The sequence below is a fragment of the Canis aureus genome, chromosome 10, assembly GCF_053574225.1.
Source record: "Canis aureus isolate CA01 chromosome 10, VMU_Caureus_v.1.0, whole genome shotgun sequence".
In the NCBI taxonomy this organism is placed as follows: Eukaryota; Metazoa; Chordata; class Mammalia; order Carnivora; family Canidae; genus Canis; species Canis aureus.
Window position 1 is genome coordinate 57,538,153 of NC_135620.1, and position 15,282 is coordinate 57,553,434.

Sequence of the window (15,282 nt, forward strand, 5' to 3'; positions counted from 1 at the left end):
TCGGGAGCGGGGTGCCAAAACCCTTGGGCACACAGAGGAGTCAGCTGGGCTGAGAGATTTAAATCGAGAGGGGTCCTTGCCAGCAACACCACCAAGCAACATCCTGTCCTCAGAGAAGAGGTCTCCCACTGAGATGCCCTGAAACCACAGCTGAGGGCCCTAACACAGCCGTGTAGGGATGGAGATGTGCTCCCAAACTGCCAATACCTGACCCCAGTGAGGACAGCATGACCGGGAAAGCAGTGCAGGGTCAGGCAGGCAGCCTTGGGTGGGCCCTTTATCAGCATATGCCATGGAGGAAGAGGCCCATCGCCATCTGCAAACCTCGGTTTCCTTAGCTGTAAAACAGGTGCATAACCCCTTCCTACCAGGCTGTTGGCTGCTAGAGTGTTTGGGAATCTATAAAGCACTTGATCAAGTCAGGACTAATGATTTATCTTCTTTAAACCAGGGCTTGGGGATCCCTGGGTGGCTCAGTGGGTTAGTGCCTGCCTTCGGCCCAGGGCCTGATCCTGGAGTCTGAGGATCGAGTCCCACATCGGGCTCCTTGCATGGAGCCTGCTTTTCACTCTGCCCGTGCCTCTGGCTCTCTCTCTCTCTCTCTCTCTGCCTATCATGAATAAATAAATAACATCTTTTAAAAAAAATAAACCAGGGCTTGGGGGTATTTCAAACCTCCCAAGTTGCAAGCAGTTCCTATGTGACAACAGGAAGTTATGGATGGAAAGAAGGAGCAATGGGAAGCCTGCGCTGGGAGTCAGGATCCCGGGGTTCAGTCCCGAGTTCTCTGTGAACAATCCTTCATGACTTCAGAGGTGCTTTGAAACCCAGAACTTTGTCTCTTCCCCTCTCTGGGCTTCAGTTTTCACTTCCACACTATGAGCGGGTTGGGCCCTAAAGACCCCTCACGCTCTGACAGCTAAGACTGATGGAAACAAGCAGGTCTCTCCACATGGCTGCAGAGCCCCATGTCAATAGGGCCACAGGACTGGGCATCCCCACCCTCACCATCTACCTGTTTGACACTCCTCTTAGAGCACTGGTCACTGCTGTAAAGAAGGCAATCTTCCAGCCAAAGCCTCCACAGTGTTTGGCAATGAGTCACTCCCACGGCCTCTCCCTAAGGACTGAGAAACGGAGAGGTGGGAAGACAAGGACCAGCCTTGCCTGGGGAAAGCCTGCCTTGTCTGGATAATCACAGACCATAGGGCTGAACACGTCTCCTTTCAAGCACCTCCAAAAACACCCCTCTCTGTGCATGAACTTTCTAATTTACAACGCTCTTTCAAATCCATGGCTGATTTTGGCAAGAACTACGGGGAAGGCATGGGAAGGGCTACTGCCCTCATTTTATAGGGGAGGAAACCACAGCTCAGAGAAGTGAGGTGACTTCTCCAAGGTCCCACAGCCAATGCAGGGAGTGTGCTCTCCTTCCCACGAGAGAGGTGGGGCAAAGCCTCAGAGAGTAAGTGTGGGGCTGCAGTGGGAACAGGTCTGGTGATTGCCAACCCTGCTCTGCACCCACCTTCCTGGACACACACCCTCCCCCACCCCCACTGCCACAAAGGGCCAGTCCTCTGAGACTCCTCCCGCTGAGGTCCATCCAGACACCTGCCTCACACATCCCCTCCACCCACGCAGCTCACAGTGTCTCCTCTTGGGCTGCTAAGCATAGGTGGAATAGCTTGCCTTGCTGGGACACTGAGTATCCAGAGCACATGTGGGAGAAAAAAAGGAAAGTAGGAGCTCCAGGGAGAATGGGGGAAAAGGCAAGAGATCAATTTGCCCTCATCTACATAGGGAAAACTTCTTAAACATTTGCTAATATCCCCTGTTAGCAAAGAAGTGTGGAAATGGGGGTTTTTCAAACACAGTTGGTGAGACCAGGAATCCGAACAGCCTTCCTGGAGGTCGGTTTGTTGCAATATCATAAAGACTCAATACAATAATTCCACTTCTAGAAATCTACTGAGAAGATGCATGCCGAGACAGAAGATGATGGCTGTGATATGAAAAAGCTGCACACAGTAAGTTACCACCTATCGGTCCGATAGAACACCAGGGCCCATGAATAGGAATGAGGTCAATCAAGCCCTCTAAGATCCGTAGCAAAGTGAGAAAACCAAAATACATAGTATGAAGCCATCTGAGTCTAAACAAACATATGGAAAAAGTTCTGGGTAGATGAACAGTAAACTGAAAGCCGGGGTTCACTTGGGAGAGAAAGTGGGATTTGGGGGGAACTGAGCAAATCAACGCTTTTGTTTTTTTACCATCTATACTCAGCTTTTTTTGGGGGGGGCAAAAGCAAAAAAAAACAACAACAAAACCCTGAAACACCACGTATGATGTATGTGTGTAAGCCATTAAAATAAACAACCAAATAAAAGCCCAAACAAACCCACCAATCCACAGTGACCCAGGAGCCTTCGTTCCAAGCCGGCCCCTCCCCAAACTCCCCTCACAATAGCAACGCGCTTGGGGGCACATCATGATTTTAGGTGGTCACTCGGCATCAGTGACGAGGACGAGGGGTCTCCAGGGAATCCACCGCACAATTTAGCCGAGAGGCATGACAGAAGGGAAGGTCTCCCTCCTGAGCCATCTAGGATGGAAGTGTTCACCTGTCCCGTGTGCAAATTCCTCAGCCACTAGCTCCGTTTCGTCGGCGGTGAAACAGCTCTGAGCCTGCCAGTAAAAGCCTGCTTAAAAGCCCTGTGACATTAGCCATCCCCGATGAGGCCACCTTGCCCGCTGGCAGGAGACAAGAGTTGACAGGTAAGTGTGAACACGCCCTCGGCACACATACCTCAGAGAACCTCTGCACGTCTTGGGTCAGCGTGCCCACTCGCTTCCACTGGTAATGCTTGAGCAGCTTCAGGATGGCTGGGTTCACCGCATTATCTGATGGCACGGTCCGAAAGAAATAAGGGTATTTTTTCTTATCAGCTAGGACGGGCGTGGTGGCAGCAAAGGAAAGCTGGAAAACACAAAAGAGACATCACCTTTACTGGTGGGCTTCACGGCTGGGTGCCCAGGACCATTCGAAACGGAACAGAGACCCTGATGTGGGGGCCCAACACGTGGGGCAAGACATTTGTGAAAGTGACACATTATGATTGAAGAGGAGGTTTTTTTTTTAAAAAAAAAAATGCAAAATAAGGAGAAAGAATGAAAAACAAAAGAGGACCAATAATTTATTCCTTGACAATGAGCCATCAAGGTAGTTTATTTCCTCCTGGTCCTTTTTCCATAAATAGTGATTTTTTTTTTTTTTTTAAGATTCCATTTATTTACCTGAGAGAGAATGAGAGAGCAGGTGCAGAGGAGGAGGGGCAGAAGCAGACTCCCCGCTGAGCAGAGAGCCCAATGCCTCAGGGCAGGGCTGGATCCCAGGATCCCAGGATCATGACCTCAGCTGAAGGCACTTTACCTATTGAGCCACCCAGGCACCCCACACAGTGATTTTTTTAAAAAAGAGATTTTTGAGATCATTTTACGTACACGATTGAACCCCCGCTCCCTCTTACCATTATCCTACAAGCCTTGAAACCATCTTGTTAAAAAACTCCTTGCAAACATTTTAATAGCTGCATAATACTCCAGCATATGAACATACCATAATTTACTGAATCATCTCTAATTTGGGGACATTTAGACTGTTTGCAATTTGTCGTTATTGTCATGTTATTCTACAAGCATCTTTGTGCAGAGCATCTTTTTTCCACAGTTTAGGCTATTTCTGTAGGATAGAGTCCATGATACAAAATTTCCCACATAAAGGAGATGAGCTTTTAAAGACTTAATACTTATCCCCCCGCCACTGCCGCCCCCAAATTACGCCAATTTATACACCTACTAGCCAGGTATAATTAGACGGCCAATTTCACCACACCACAGTCTTATCAACAGAGAGAAATTAAACCGTTTTCCATATAATCTTATACTGATTTATCATTAAAAAATAAATGATTCCTATTGCATTCATGGGTTATGCATAATGCTGAGCTTATTTCCATGGGACTGTTAACTAGTAGTATGTTCTATTTTAGGAGTTGCTTTGTCATGGTCTTTGTTTATTTTTGACTGGTATTCTAATGCTTCTATTACTGAGTTTAACGAAGACTTTTGTACGTACAGCATCCGAACTCAGACTACTGCAGTTACTGCGAATTTCTCCGTTTGTTTGCTCTGCATTGTGTGTGTGTGTGTTTTAATTTATACTCAGTAGTCAAATCTGTGTCTATCTTCCCCTTCATTATTCCTTCTTTTTCTTTTAAGTGCCAGTAAGTTGCTAAATTGGATTTTAATGATCTGTCCTCCAAGGCCCCGCTTAAATGTCACCTCCTCTGTAGCTTCTCCTCTGATCTCTGCTCTCCCTGTCCCCCGGCTTCACCCACAGAAGGTGCTTATCACACTTTTTGATCTCTGCTGTGTGCCAGTGGAAGCTCAGTATCTGGTTGCACTTCTAATTTGCATTTACCTTATTATAAGTGAGGTTGAGTACCTCTTCCTATGCTCAAGAGCACTTTGCAGTTTGTTCTGGAAACCGTTCACATTCTTTACCCATTTTCCAATTTGACTCTTAGTCTTTTTCTTATCAGCTGGTAGAAGTGATCTTTTACATTAATGAAACTAGCCCTTTGCAATAGAAGTTGCTCATTTCACCACCCCCTCTCCTGCAGTTTGTACTTTTTCTTTTCATGTTTCTTATAGTGTCTCATGCCATAGAGACTTTTTTTTTAATGTGGTTGAATTTATCAATTTTTTTCCCTTTTATGTCCTCAAGCTTTGGGTCATATTTGGAAAGGATTTTCCCTCACTGAGATTATTAAATAATTCCTCCATGGTTTCTTTCAGTCTGCCTAACCCCCTCCCTCCTTCCCTCTGTTGCTCTCTTCTTTCCTCTTCCCTCTCTCCTTCTTTTTCCTTCCTTTTGTTTCAATGTACATCCCTGATCCAAAGAGGGCACAGCTGAGGCAAGCTCATGCTCTTGCCACCGGCTTTCACCTTAAGCCCTTGCTCCCAGCTGCAGCTCTAGATCTAATACATCCCAGAGTCCAATTTCAGCATCCAGAGAAATAAGATCAGGCCCCACCTGAAGATGCTTTTACTGCCTCTCCTGTCACCTGAGAAAGTGCTCCTTCTTTTCCTCCCTAGGACTTACACAGAGTGGGGTAGCAGAGACCCTGTCCCTTTTCCTGGTCTGGCTCAGAGGGTAAACAGCTACTATCTAGGATTCCTACATCTCTTGGGTTTGATCAGCAACCTCAACACATCCCATCTGTTGGAGATGAACACAAAATATCCTATCAGCTGTCACTCGGAGCTGGAGGGTACCTGGAGGAGCCAACTTCTAAGATCATCATGGACAGAAGGACATCATCCCAAGACTGTTAAAGGCCAAGGGCAGAATGACTGTTTAGAAAAATTCTGAGTACAATAAGGACCAATGGGAAGAAGAACATACAGAGAGGAAAATCTCAGCTGGACACACTGAGGAACACCAGCATTCAGAGTTGTCCAGCAATTCAAGTAGTGAGACCCCTGTGTCTGGAGGTATGCAAATGGAGGATGCTCACTAGGGGCATGACCCAGTGAGAATACAGAGGAGCTCCAAGGTGTCCCTGAGCTCCCCAACAATTATATGAAAGAGTTGTGTGGGTATGTGCACACTGACATGCACATTTTTCTGAGAAGAGGATCCTCAGCTTCCAATCAGATTCATCTAGAGGGTCCTATAACTCAAACAAGGTCAGCACCCCTGCCTGCAAGTCATATTTGGGTCCCAGAGTGAGCACAAGAGATAGATGCTCTCTATTGTCCCCGTGAACGCAGCATCTGTGATTCCTCTCTCAGAATTAAAACAACACTTCAAGCCTCCCACGGCTACCAGGGTAAGAAGGAGCTATTAAAAAAAATCAGGGAGTAACTCTTCAGTACCTGGGATGGTGTATCTGTCATCACATCCCCCCAAATGCTTATCTAACACAATTTGGGAAATATTGGTTTTCTAATGTGGTTTCTGAATCACACTCTGGTTGATACTTTATCGCTATTGTCCCATCAGGTCCAGGTCCACAATTAATTGTTGCTTGAACAACCTCATATGTTTGCCCTGTAGGTAATTACAGTGGTTACTGTTCAGTGAATAAATGGCCCATTGTGTTTACAATAGGCCTGGAATACAATATATGCCCCCAGTCTAAATCATGTTGGGTGCAAAATATTAACTGGCACTGGCATTTTCTGCCCCATTTGAGATAATGCTCACTTTGATTAGATTGCTCTGCATCACCGTGCCTCTGGCTTTAGCCTCCTAAAACTTTCTTCTATGGGTAAAGGCTGCAGGTGCCTAGCAGCGCTGCTGAATTTCAGAACTGGGGGAACCTGAGAATTCACCTAGCTCTGGTGTTGCCTACCCTGGCTGCACAGTAGCATTACTTGGGGAGATTTAAAAAATATATGATGCATTGGTCCAACACCAAACCAACTGAATCAACCTCTGGGCCCAGGACTACTAGGCATCAGTATTATTAAAAAAAACTTCGCAGGTGATTATGATGCCCAGGGAGGGCTGAGAACCACAAATACAGCTCAACATCCTGAGTTTTGAAGAAGCGCGCTAGAAATGGGAGATACTGAGATATTCATCGCTAAGAGGTAGAAGCGGGACTCCAATTTGGGTCTACAGGACTCCAACACCAGTGCTCTTTCTCCCCTTGATGGCTGTCCACTGGCATAGTGGCTGTCACTCAGCATCTGGAAAGACCAGGCCTGCTGCTTTAATGGCCCTCAATGCAATGCCCACCCTTTCTGGGCTCTCCTTCCTTATTTCACACCACCAAGTTTGTTCCCAAACACACTACGATTGAAGCTCTGAGTTACTGAGGCTCTGGCTTAATCCCTAACCAAAGATTTATTTCAGAGAGTACTTTTAAACTTATTTTACAGTTTTGTTATCATTTCTGGTTTTATTGCATTGTTTTGAGAATTTGGCATGTATAGTGCCTGCTTTTGGAATTTATTGAGACTTTTCTTTGTGGCCTATTCTACAATCAATTTTTGTAAAAGTTCCACAGTGGCTGGAAAAGAGAATGCAGTCTCAAGTTGTAAATTATAAAAGTCTTTATCAGATTTCTTATGTATAACAGGTATAATCAACCAAAGTAACTTATTATCATATGTTCTGTATTTCTGTTTACTTGATCTGTCAAAGACTGGAAGACTTGTTAAATTTTTCTCTATCATCTGTGACAATTCCTCTAAGTATTTCAACAATTTTTGTTTTCTATGCTTTGATTTTATGTTGTTCTGAGCATAAATGTTCATTACAATTATATCTTTATTTTTTAGCAATGTATATAGTTGCAAATAGCAGGCACTTAATAATCATTACATGAACTGAGAATTAAAATATTTATCAAGGTAAAAAAAAACCTCCTGTCATTTTATTATTTTTTGTCATTTTGTTACTGTTTGATTTATATTATATCATGCTTGATATTAATATTGAAACCTTTATTTCTGCTTGCATTTGTGTCATAAATCTGATCCTCCTTTTCTTTGCATTCTATTAAGATTGTTTTAAAGTCTATTTCTTGAAAAGAGCACATGGATTTTAAAATATGTAAGCTTATTGCTGTAAATACTTGATCTTGCACTTATCTTGTTATCAGTCTTATTTTTTTTTTTTTTGCTTTTTTTTTTTAAGAAAGAGAAAGAGGGAGAGAGAGGAGGCAGTGGGGGAGGGATATATATAGAGAGAGACTCTTAAGCAGGCTCCATGCCCAGCCCAGAGCCTGACACAGGGCTCCATCTCATGACCCTGAGATCACGACCTGAGTCGAAATCAAGAGTCAGACACTTAACCAACTGAGCCACCCAGGCGCCCTAGCAGTCTTACTCTCTTTGTATGCTTCCTATTTGTTTCCTCTTGTTCTCTTTAGTACTCAGACTGTATGTCTACTCCTCTCCATTCTAGATATATTAATCTTGCTTTTTGTCTCAAACTGCTGGAGTATCTTCTGATATTCTGAAGAAGGGTAAGTGGTTGAAATCATGCTGAGGATGACACCCTGCTGACTTGACACACAGTAGAATTTAGCTGGGTATGAAATTCCTGGGCTACACTTCTCCCCTTAGATTTCAAAAAATTTGCCAAGATAGATCTTGGCGTGGCACTCTGATTTTATCTGAGACACTGGGAGTCCTTCAATCTATACATTCAAGCTTTTCAACCAAGAAAAAAAATATGTATATATAATATAAATGTAGTATTATATGTAATCTTATATTGACTTTATATATATATATATATATATATATTTATATTCTTGTCTTTCCTCCAGAAAGTCTGATTATTTAGATGTTGTCTTCTCATTCTTTACTTCTATATTGATCATATTTTTTTCCATTACTTCACCTCTATATCCTACAAGAGCATCTCATTTTATTCCATATCTTTTGCTATGAAGTACATGCATATTTAGTTTTGCTAATTTCTTGTAAAGTGGCTGGGTTATCCATAGTCCCAGCAGCAAGGCACAAGGGTTCTCATTTCCTCATATCCTAGCCAATCTTTGGTATTATCTGTTAATCTTTCTGGGATATGGTGGCACTTCATTATTATTGGACTTTGCAGCCCTTTGGCTGTAATGTGGTTGAACAGCTGTATGTAAACCATTTAGCCTCTTAGGTTCTTCATTCTATGAGTTTGCTAATCTGCTTTTCAACAGCCTCACTTTTAAGTTTTACTGTCTCTAATATATTTTTATTGTGTTATTGAGATTTTCCATTTCCTAAAAGTTTTTCTTATGATCACACTTCTTTTTTACCCTGTCATCTTATCTCAGGCTTATTCATCGAGACCATATATTTTCTGCATGTGATTGAGGATGTTAAATGTTTTTTCTAGAGTTTTCTTCTCTATTCTGTAATAGATCATTTTCAGAGGTGGACTCTTCCTCTGCTTCTTCTGGGTATTATGCACCTTCAATTATTTTTAACAATACTTTTTCAAAGGCTGAATGTTAGGTGTTTCCAAAATACTCACTGTCAAAAGCAAGGCAGGTCTTTTCAGACATGGCTTATCAAATACCACAACACATGGACTGCCCGTGGCCCTGTTTTCTGTCTTTAGACATTATAATTGAATATTTAACCCAGAAAAGTGGAAAATAAATATTTGAGCATAGTCTTTAGTGTCCAGGAGGTGCTCACTATTTGCTGTTCTACATTAATGAGGTGACATCTTGGCCCTCGGTGCCTAATTTTCTGATACTGTGAATCAACACTGTACATTAAATTTCCATCATGTGTTGCTGTCAGGGTTTTTCTTTCTTGCCCATAAAACTTTACTTGGAGGTTTCTGCTTCCCAGGATGTAATGTGTACCCTTAGTGTTCTCCTGTCTTCTTCCTATCCAGTTTTTCCTAGGAATTTATAGCTCTGTTTGAATTTACAAAGAGAGGTATAAATGAAGAGGATAAAGCATCTTGGTTGCTTCTAAGATCAGCAACTGTGAGTAGAGGTGTAGCTGTCCAGATTCTGTGATTGGTAACTGGGGCTCTCACTCAGATGGTGGAGGAGAGAGGGAAAAGTCTATTATTTTTCAGAACAATTATTATTTTATGAGGCAGTGTTCAGAGTGCCAGGAGGCAAAGCTTTGTAGGATTTTATCAATCCAGTTCCATCTACTTTATAATCATTGAAGCTGCCACACATGTAGAATGTCAGTTGGTCTTAGAGACGCTCGGTTCTTTGAGGTAGAAATAACCATCCATTTCAGAGCTGAAGAAACCATGGAAAAGAAAGGTGATGTAGTTTGTGAGGTCAGTACAGGAACGATGAAACTGGCCTTTTAACTTCATATCTGGTTCTCTTTCTTCTACCAGCTCTGAACTGCCAGTCCCAAATGAGATGGGGCAATAATCCGGGTCTTTCTTCTTCCTCTGAGACCCAGTAGTCCAGCGGCAAGGCAGCTGATTCCAAGGCTTCCAGAGTCTCTCACACAGAGCAAGTTCCCATGGTGGGCATGGCTGGTCCTGGGAGATTCTGGGGGACTCATTTTAACCAGCACCATGGGATGGGGAGAGAATCATCAGCATCTCTCCCCAGGTGGGGAGTTCCAGCCTGGCATGAAATATTTTGTGAGTTTAGGGTCTGTATATTGAACAAGTCACTTTAACATTAAACAGAGGCCACTACAAGGCCACTTTAGGGAGTTGGGAAACCGGGCTTATTACCTGTCTCTGTGACTGTGAGAACATGGACATCATTTCTTCTAGGTTATCTGTTTTCTGACCTCTTGACTATGATGGACAATGGATTTCAAAGGTTCCTTGCAACCACACAATTCTGCTTTTCTCTCCAACAACTGAGGAAAATGATGAAGAAGTCTGTTAGCCTGGTGTGGGTACATGTTTCATTTGCTCTGATTTATTCAGATAATTGCCTTTGTGTCTCACTTCTCTTTGCAGATGTAAGCCCAGATGAAAAATGTAAATACACCTCCCAACTTCGGAATCTTTATTAAATTCCAAGCCACTGATGAATTCTTGCCTAAATGCAATTCATTCTCTCCATGGTTTGGGGCCTCTGACTTTAACTTTTCTGTGGAGCTACGGCACATTTCAGGTGGGAAATACAACCAGGGGTGGCCCCCATCGCTAGATCCTAGGTGGGAAACTCCGGCCAGAAGCAAGGAGGGCAAAATATGATGGAGGCTTGCTCTTTTCTCTGCTTGGTTTAATCTTTTTCCATGGGTTTGTGGACTGTTTCTGTAATTAAATGAGGGAAGTATTTGTCATCTCGGGTCCCTTTCAGCCGAGATGAATGGAATGCAACTTTCTCAGGAAGCTTCTGACAAAACCCTGTTTGTGGCCAGTGCCAGGATGTATACAAAGGCGCTAGGCTGAGTGCGTTGGGAACCCGGGCCCACATCAGGCCTGCGCCAGGTCGCTGCTGCACCCAAGCCCTGGAGGAAAACTGTTTGGACACAGAGTGCCTCTCCACAGATGCCCGTGAGATTGATGTGACGTGGAGCGGCTGCAAAGCATTTTCTGAGTTAGCCAGGGGAAAGGAACTCACCCCAGGCACTGGGGTGAGTTCTTGAAGTCCCGCTCCCACAAAAAGCCTGCTGGAGTGTTATGCAGAGACTTGCTGTAAGGCTGGGAAGGAACCTCTTCAGTCAGAGATCCTGGGCTGGAACCACTTGGGGAACAATCATGTCTCCTTCCTGTTGATGAGCTTTAGTTTTTAATCACTCAGAGGTGCACAGCAGCTCGGATTTCACCACCCACTTTCATGCCATATTCTGGGGAGCTCAAAACAATTTGTGAGGGAGGGAGAGGAAGCATCGCTTGTCTTTGTTCCTCATGGAGTAACCGAGGCTCAAGCTGCTGGGGTGACCTGCCTGAGACCATGCAGCTGGTAAGGGGCAAAGCTGGGGTTTGAGCTCAGATCATCAGACTCCTTAAAGTTATGGTATGATGAGCACCTGCCAAGGGGCAGACACTGCATTAAGGGCTTGGCATTCACTTTCTCATTGAATGAGCAAAACACCTCTACGAGGTAGACACTATGATGATCTGCACTTTTCAGATGAGGAGACTGAGGCTCAGAGAGGTCAAGTCATTTGCACTTGGTCACACAGCAAGCAACAGGCAGAGCAGGGAAACTGCATGAGCCTTTGCTCATTCCACAGACCGCTATGCCTCTTTTCTGTAATCAACAACCACTAAAACATATTTACTTCTTTAGTCTAACTTCGATCTCCACAAAAATCCACCATGCTGGCAGAGTAGACATTATTACTCCCGTTCTATAAAACTGAAACTCAGAGAGGTTAAGTGACTTGGTCAAAGTCACATGTTAGCAAATAGCAAGACTAGGGTTTGAACTTGGGACTTTCGTTTTGGCCCGCAGTTCTCTCTCTGATCTGCAAGGCTGTTTCTTAGGGAGGTACCTGGCACAGGACGAGAAAGCAAGTAGGGCAATTTAAAAGAAAGGAGAAGAAAAAATAAGATCTTCTTAAAAGAATCAATAATACTGAATCATTGACTTGTCATGTTTTTGATTCTCTAAGGTGGTCCAATTCAATTATATGAAACAAACCTTATATGTGTATATATATATATATATACATATATATGTATATATGTATATATATATATATTCTCTTTAAGAGAAAATTCTTCATATATTGATTTTTAAACTTTTATCATGATATATAAGCAACATATAACTGTGTAAGTATACAAAATACGTTCAGCTTAAAGAGTAATAATGAAACCAATACTGAACTGCCCATCACCTAGTTTAAGAAATAGCTTTTATTTATTTGTAAATATTAAATTGTAAAGTAATTTACTTTTTTGCTCTTTTAGATACAACCTTTTGCTATGCGGTACCCTGTGAGTTTTACTCCTTCATTCCCCACCAAAACAGTTCTATCACTATTTTACGTAAAGAAGGTTGGAAAACAAATATTACTTCCTCAAATCCTTTCTTTCCTTTTTTTAAGCCAAAAATGGGAGCAAAATAGAAGCACAGTAAAACCAAGACAGTGTTGAGAAAGCAGTATGGTCCATAAGGGTAGGAATTCCGTTTTCAGTTTGGATAGGTTGGGTCTGAACGCCAGCTCCACTACCCACTGTGCAATTTAGGAACCCTCCTTCACCTTTTGGGATCTGTCTTCTCTGTATTCCAGGAGATTAATTTAATCTACCTCACCCCCATCTCAGGATCCGAGTAGAATGATTGCTAATGTCAGATCACAACTTCTAGACTTAGATCTTACCAGGATTCGATGGTGTTTCATACCCTCATGAAAGACCTTTTAACTTACAAAGCTTTTCTCCCTCAGTAATACCTTAACCCCAACGAAGGCAGAATGGAGAGGAGTATACCCATGTCACAGATGAGATGCTCCAGTGAATGCCTGGGTTTGCTAGCTGCAACGTGGCTGTCACCAGTCAGGGACATAATTCTAAATCAGGCCTTCCAAATCCTAATCAGGTGAATTTAAAATGGCTTGTTAATTTAAAAAAATAATAATGATTATATTGCTTGTCTAATTGTGTACAATTAGAATGTATGTCTTTAATTTTCTCTTAAACTTCTGGTTAAAATGTTCCATTTTCTCTCACAGCTGTACAGGTGACAAATGTAGGAAATTAGCAAATTACATTAGAATCCTCTTTGGCTTCCTCTGCTCCTTTGCACTTTGCTTTCAGCTGATGTCTTTATGGGTAAGAAGTGCTCTCGTGTGATCACAGCTGTGAAGCCAACTGCCTTTTAATTACCACACTGCAAAAATCACGTCTCTTCATGTCAATTTAGCACCTCTAATTAGTGGATAGGTTGAAATCACATCTATAGGGGGAGAAAGGTGTGCTGGGGCCCACCTTGATGCTTGCAGTGAAAGAGGATGCAGGATTTTTGTCTGTTGGATCCTCTCATCTCTTCAGGGCCAGCTCCTACTCATCCGTCGAGGCCTGCTTATGGCCACCTCCTCCAGGGAGTCTTCCTTGCTATCCCTCAGTTCTCCTAGCACTGTTTTTCCCCTTGCTGTGAGAAGGCTGGATCCCAGGGACATCAGGCCTCCAAAAGAAGGAGTCATCTTAGGTTCAGTTCACCTAAGCCAATGGGAGCTAATGCCTCCCATAACCAAGGAAGGGAGCAGGAAAATTCTGGACTCCAGACTGCTGAGATTTGCTTCGTGGTCAGCACTGGGAAAATTAAGTTGAGTCATCCCGAACCAGTGGGGCTGGAGCTGGGGCGCAAGGAAATGAGCCCAGCTGGATATGTGCTATGGAACATAAAGATGCAGCTGCAAGTCTGCCAGCAATGTTAGGCCTCAGTTTCCTTGCCTGTGAAATGGACAGAATAAGTTCTGGCCAGACTGACTCTCCAAGGCTCTTAAAAAATACATGAGAACTTGTGAAAATGTATAGGAAATAAGGCCCTATGCTGATGGAAGGCAAGGTTGCAAAACCCACCTGGTCTGGTCGCCCTTCACCGTTGCTACTGGTCAGCCTCCTTTCTCTCCCTCTCATTCTGGCCTCCTATTTCCCAGAGCACATCAGGCCCTCTCTCGTTCCCCTATGAAGAGGCTTTCCTGATCACCCACACACACATCTCCATCTAGGTCACGTGCGCCCCATCCCCCCACCCACCCTCCAGACCTCATCACACTGTATTGTAAGCACATCCTTACTTCCCTCAATGCGACTGTCAGATAACAACCACTCAAGCTGTCACAGAAGAAGCATTCAAATATTTGTTGATAAATGAATGTATGAATGGATGCAAAGGGAGCAGACTTAGTGTGTGGGGCCCCAGAGAGCAAACTAAGATCGATATATGACTATTCCCAGGAGCTTGATAGGCATCAATATACAGAAGAAATATTTAACGGTGAGATGTTCAAGAATGAATCAAAATCTTGCAATGTACTCAGTTCTCCATCACTGGAAGTATTCAAGGAGATGCTCAAGAATCATCTATCTATCAGGATCATGGAGGGGATTTCCATACCAGCAGGGGGTTTGCATGAGTTTGTCCTGTTCTATGTGCACTGCTGAAGGCAAACCCGATGATTTTACTTGAGCCCCAGATTAATATTTTATATCTTAATAGGTGTGTTTTCTTTTTTTAACATTTACAACATCTCAGAAAATTATACTGATTTTCCATTCATGGTATTTAAATAAAAGGATGAGTGTATTTAGAGGAAAATAATCATTTAACAATACAAGTGGTATATACCCAAAGGTCTTTGAGGTCTGGGAAACCCTGGATTGCAGGTTCATTAAGGAGTCATACAAGAATCTACAGTCCTCAGAAATAAAAATCTCCTACTCAAATCTCCATCACTTGCCATTAAATTAAGTCATAATCTGAATTTAAACAATACAGAAGGAGCTAGACTTGTATCTGAGCATTGGAGAACGAGCATTGTCAGAAGCGCCACAAAGAGGGTAGTAACAAATGTTGGTGGGAATGTGAACTGGTGCAGCCACTCTGGAAAACTGTGTGGAGGTTCCTCAAAGAGTTAAAAATAGACCTGCCCTAGGACCCAGCAATTGCACTGTTGGGGATTTACCCCAAAGATTCAGATGCAATGAAACGCCGGGACACCTGCACCCCGATGTTTATAGCAGCAATGTCCACAATAGCCAAACTGTGGAAGGAGCCTCGGTGTCCATCAAAAGATGAGTGGATAAAGAAGATGTGGTTTATGTATACAATGGAATATTCCTCAGCCATTAGAAAGGAC

At 43.2% G+C, this 15,282-nt stretch overlaps 1 protein-coding gene across 1 annotated transcript in view; it reads right to left on the reverse strand.

Moving 5' to 3' along the window:
- GABBR2 (gamma-aminobutyric acid type B receptor subunit 2) overlaps positions 1–15,282 on the reverse strand; it is a 355,033-nt gene that overhangs the window by 211,528 nt on the left and 128,223 nt on the right. Inside the window, exon 3 of the mRNA XM_077912663.1 lies at positions 2,810–2,980. Coding sequence (XP_077768789.1) covers positions 2,810–2,980 — 171 coding nt within the window. The remainder of the gene's footprint in view (positions 1–2,809; positions 2,981–15,282) is intronic.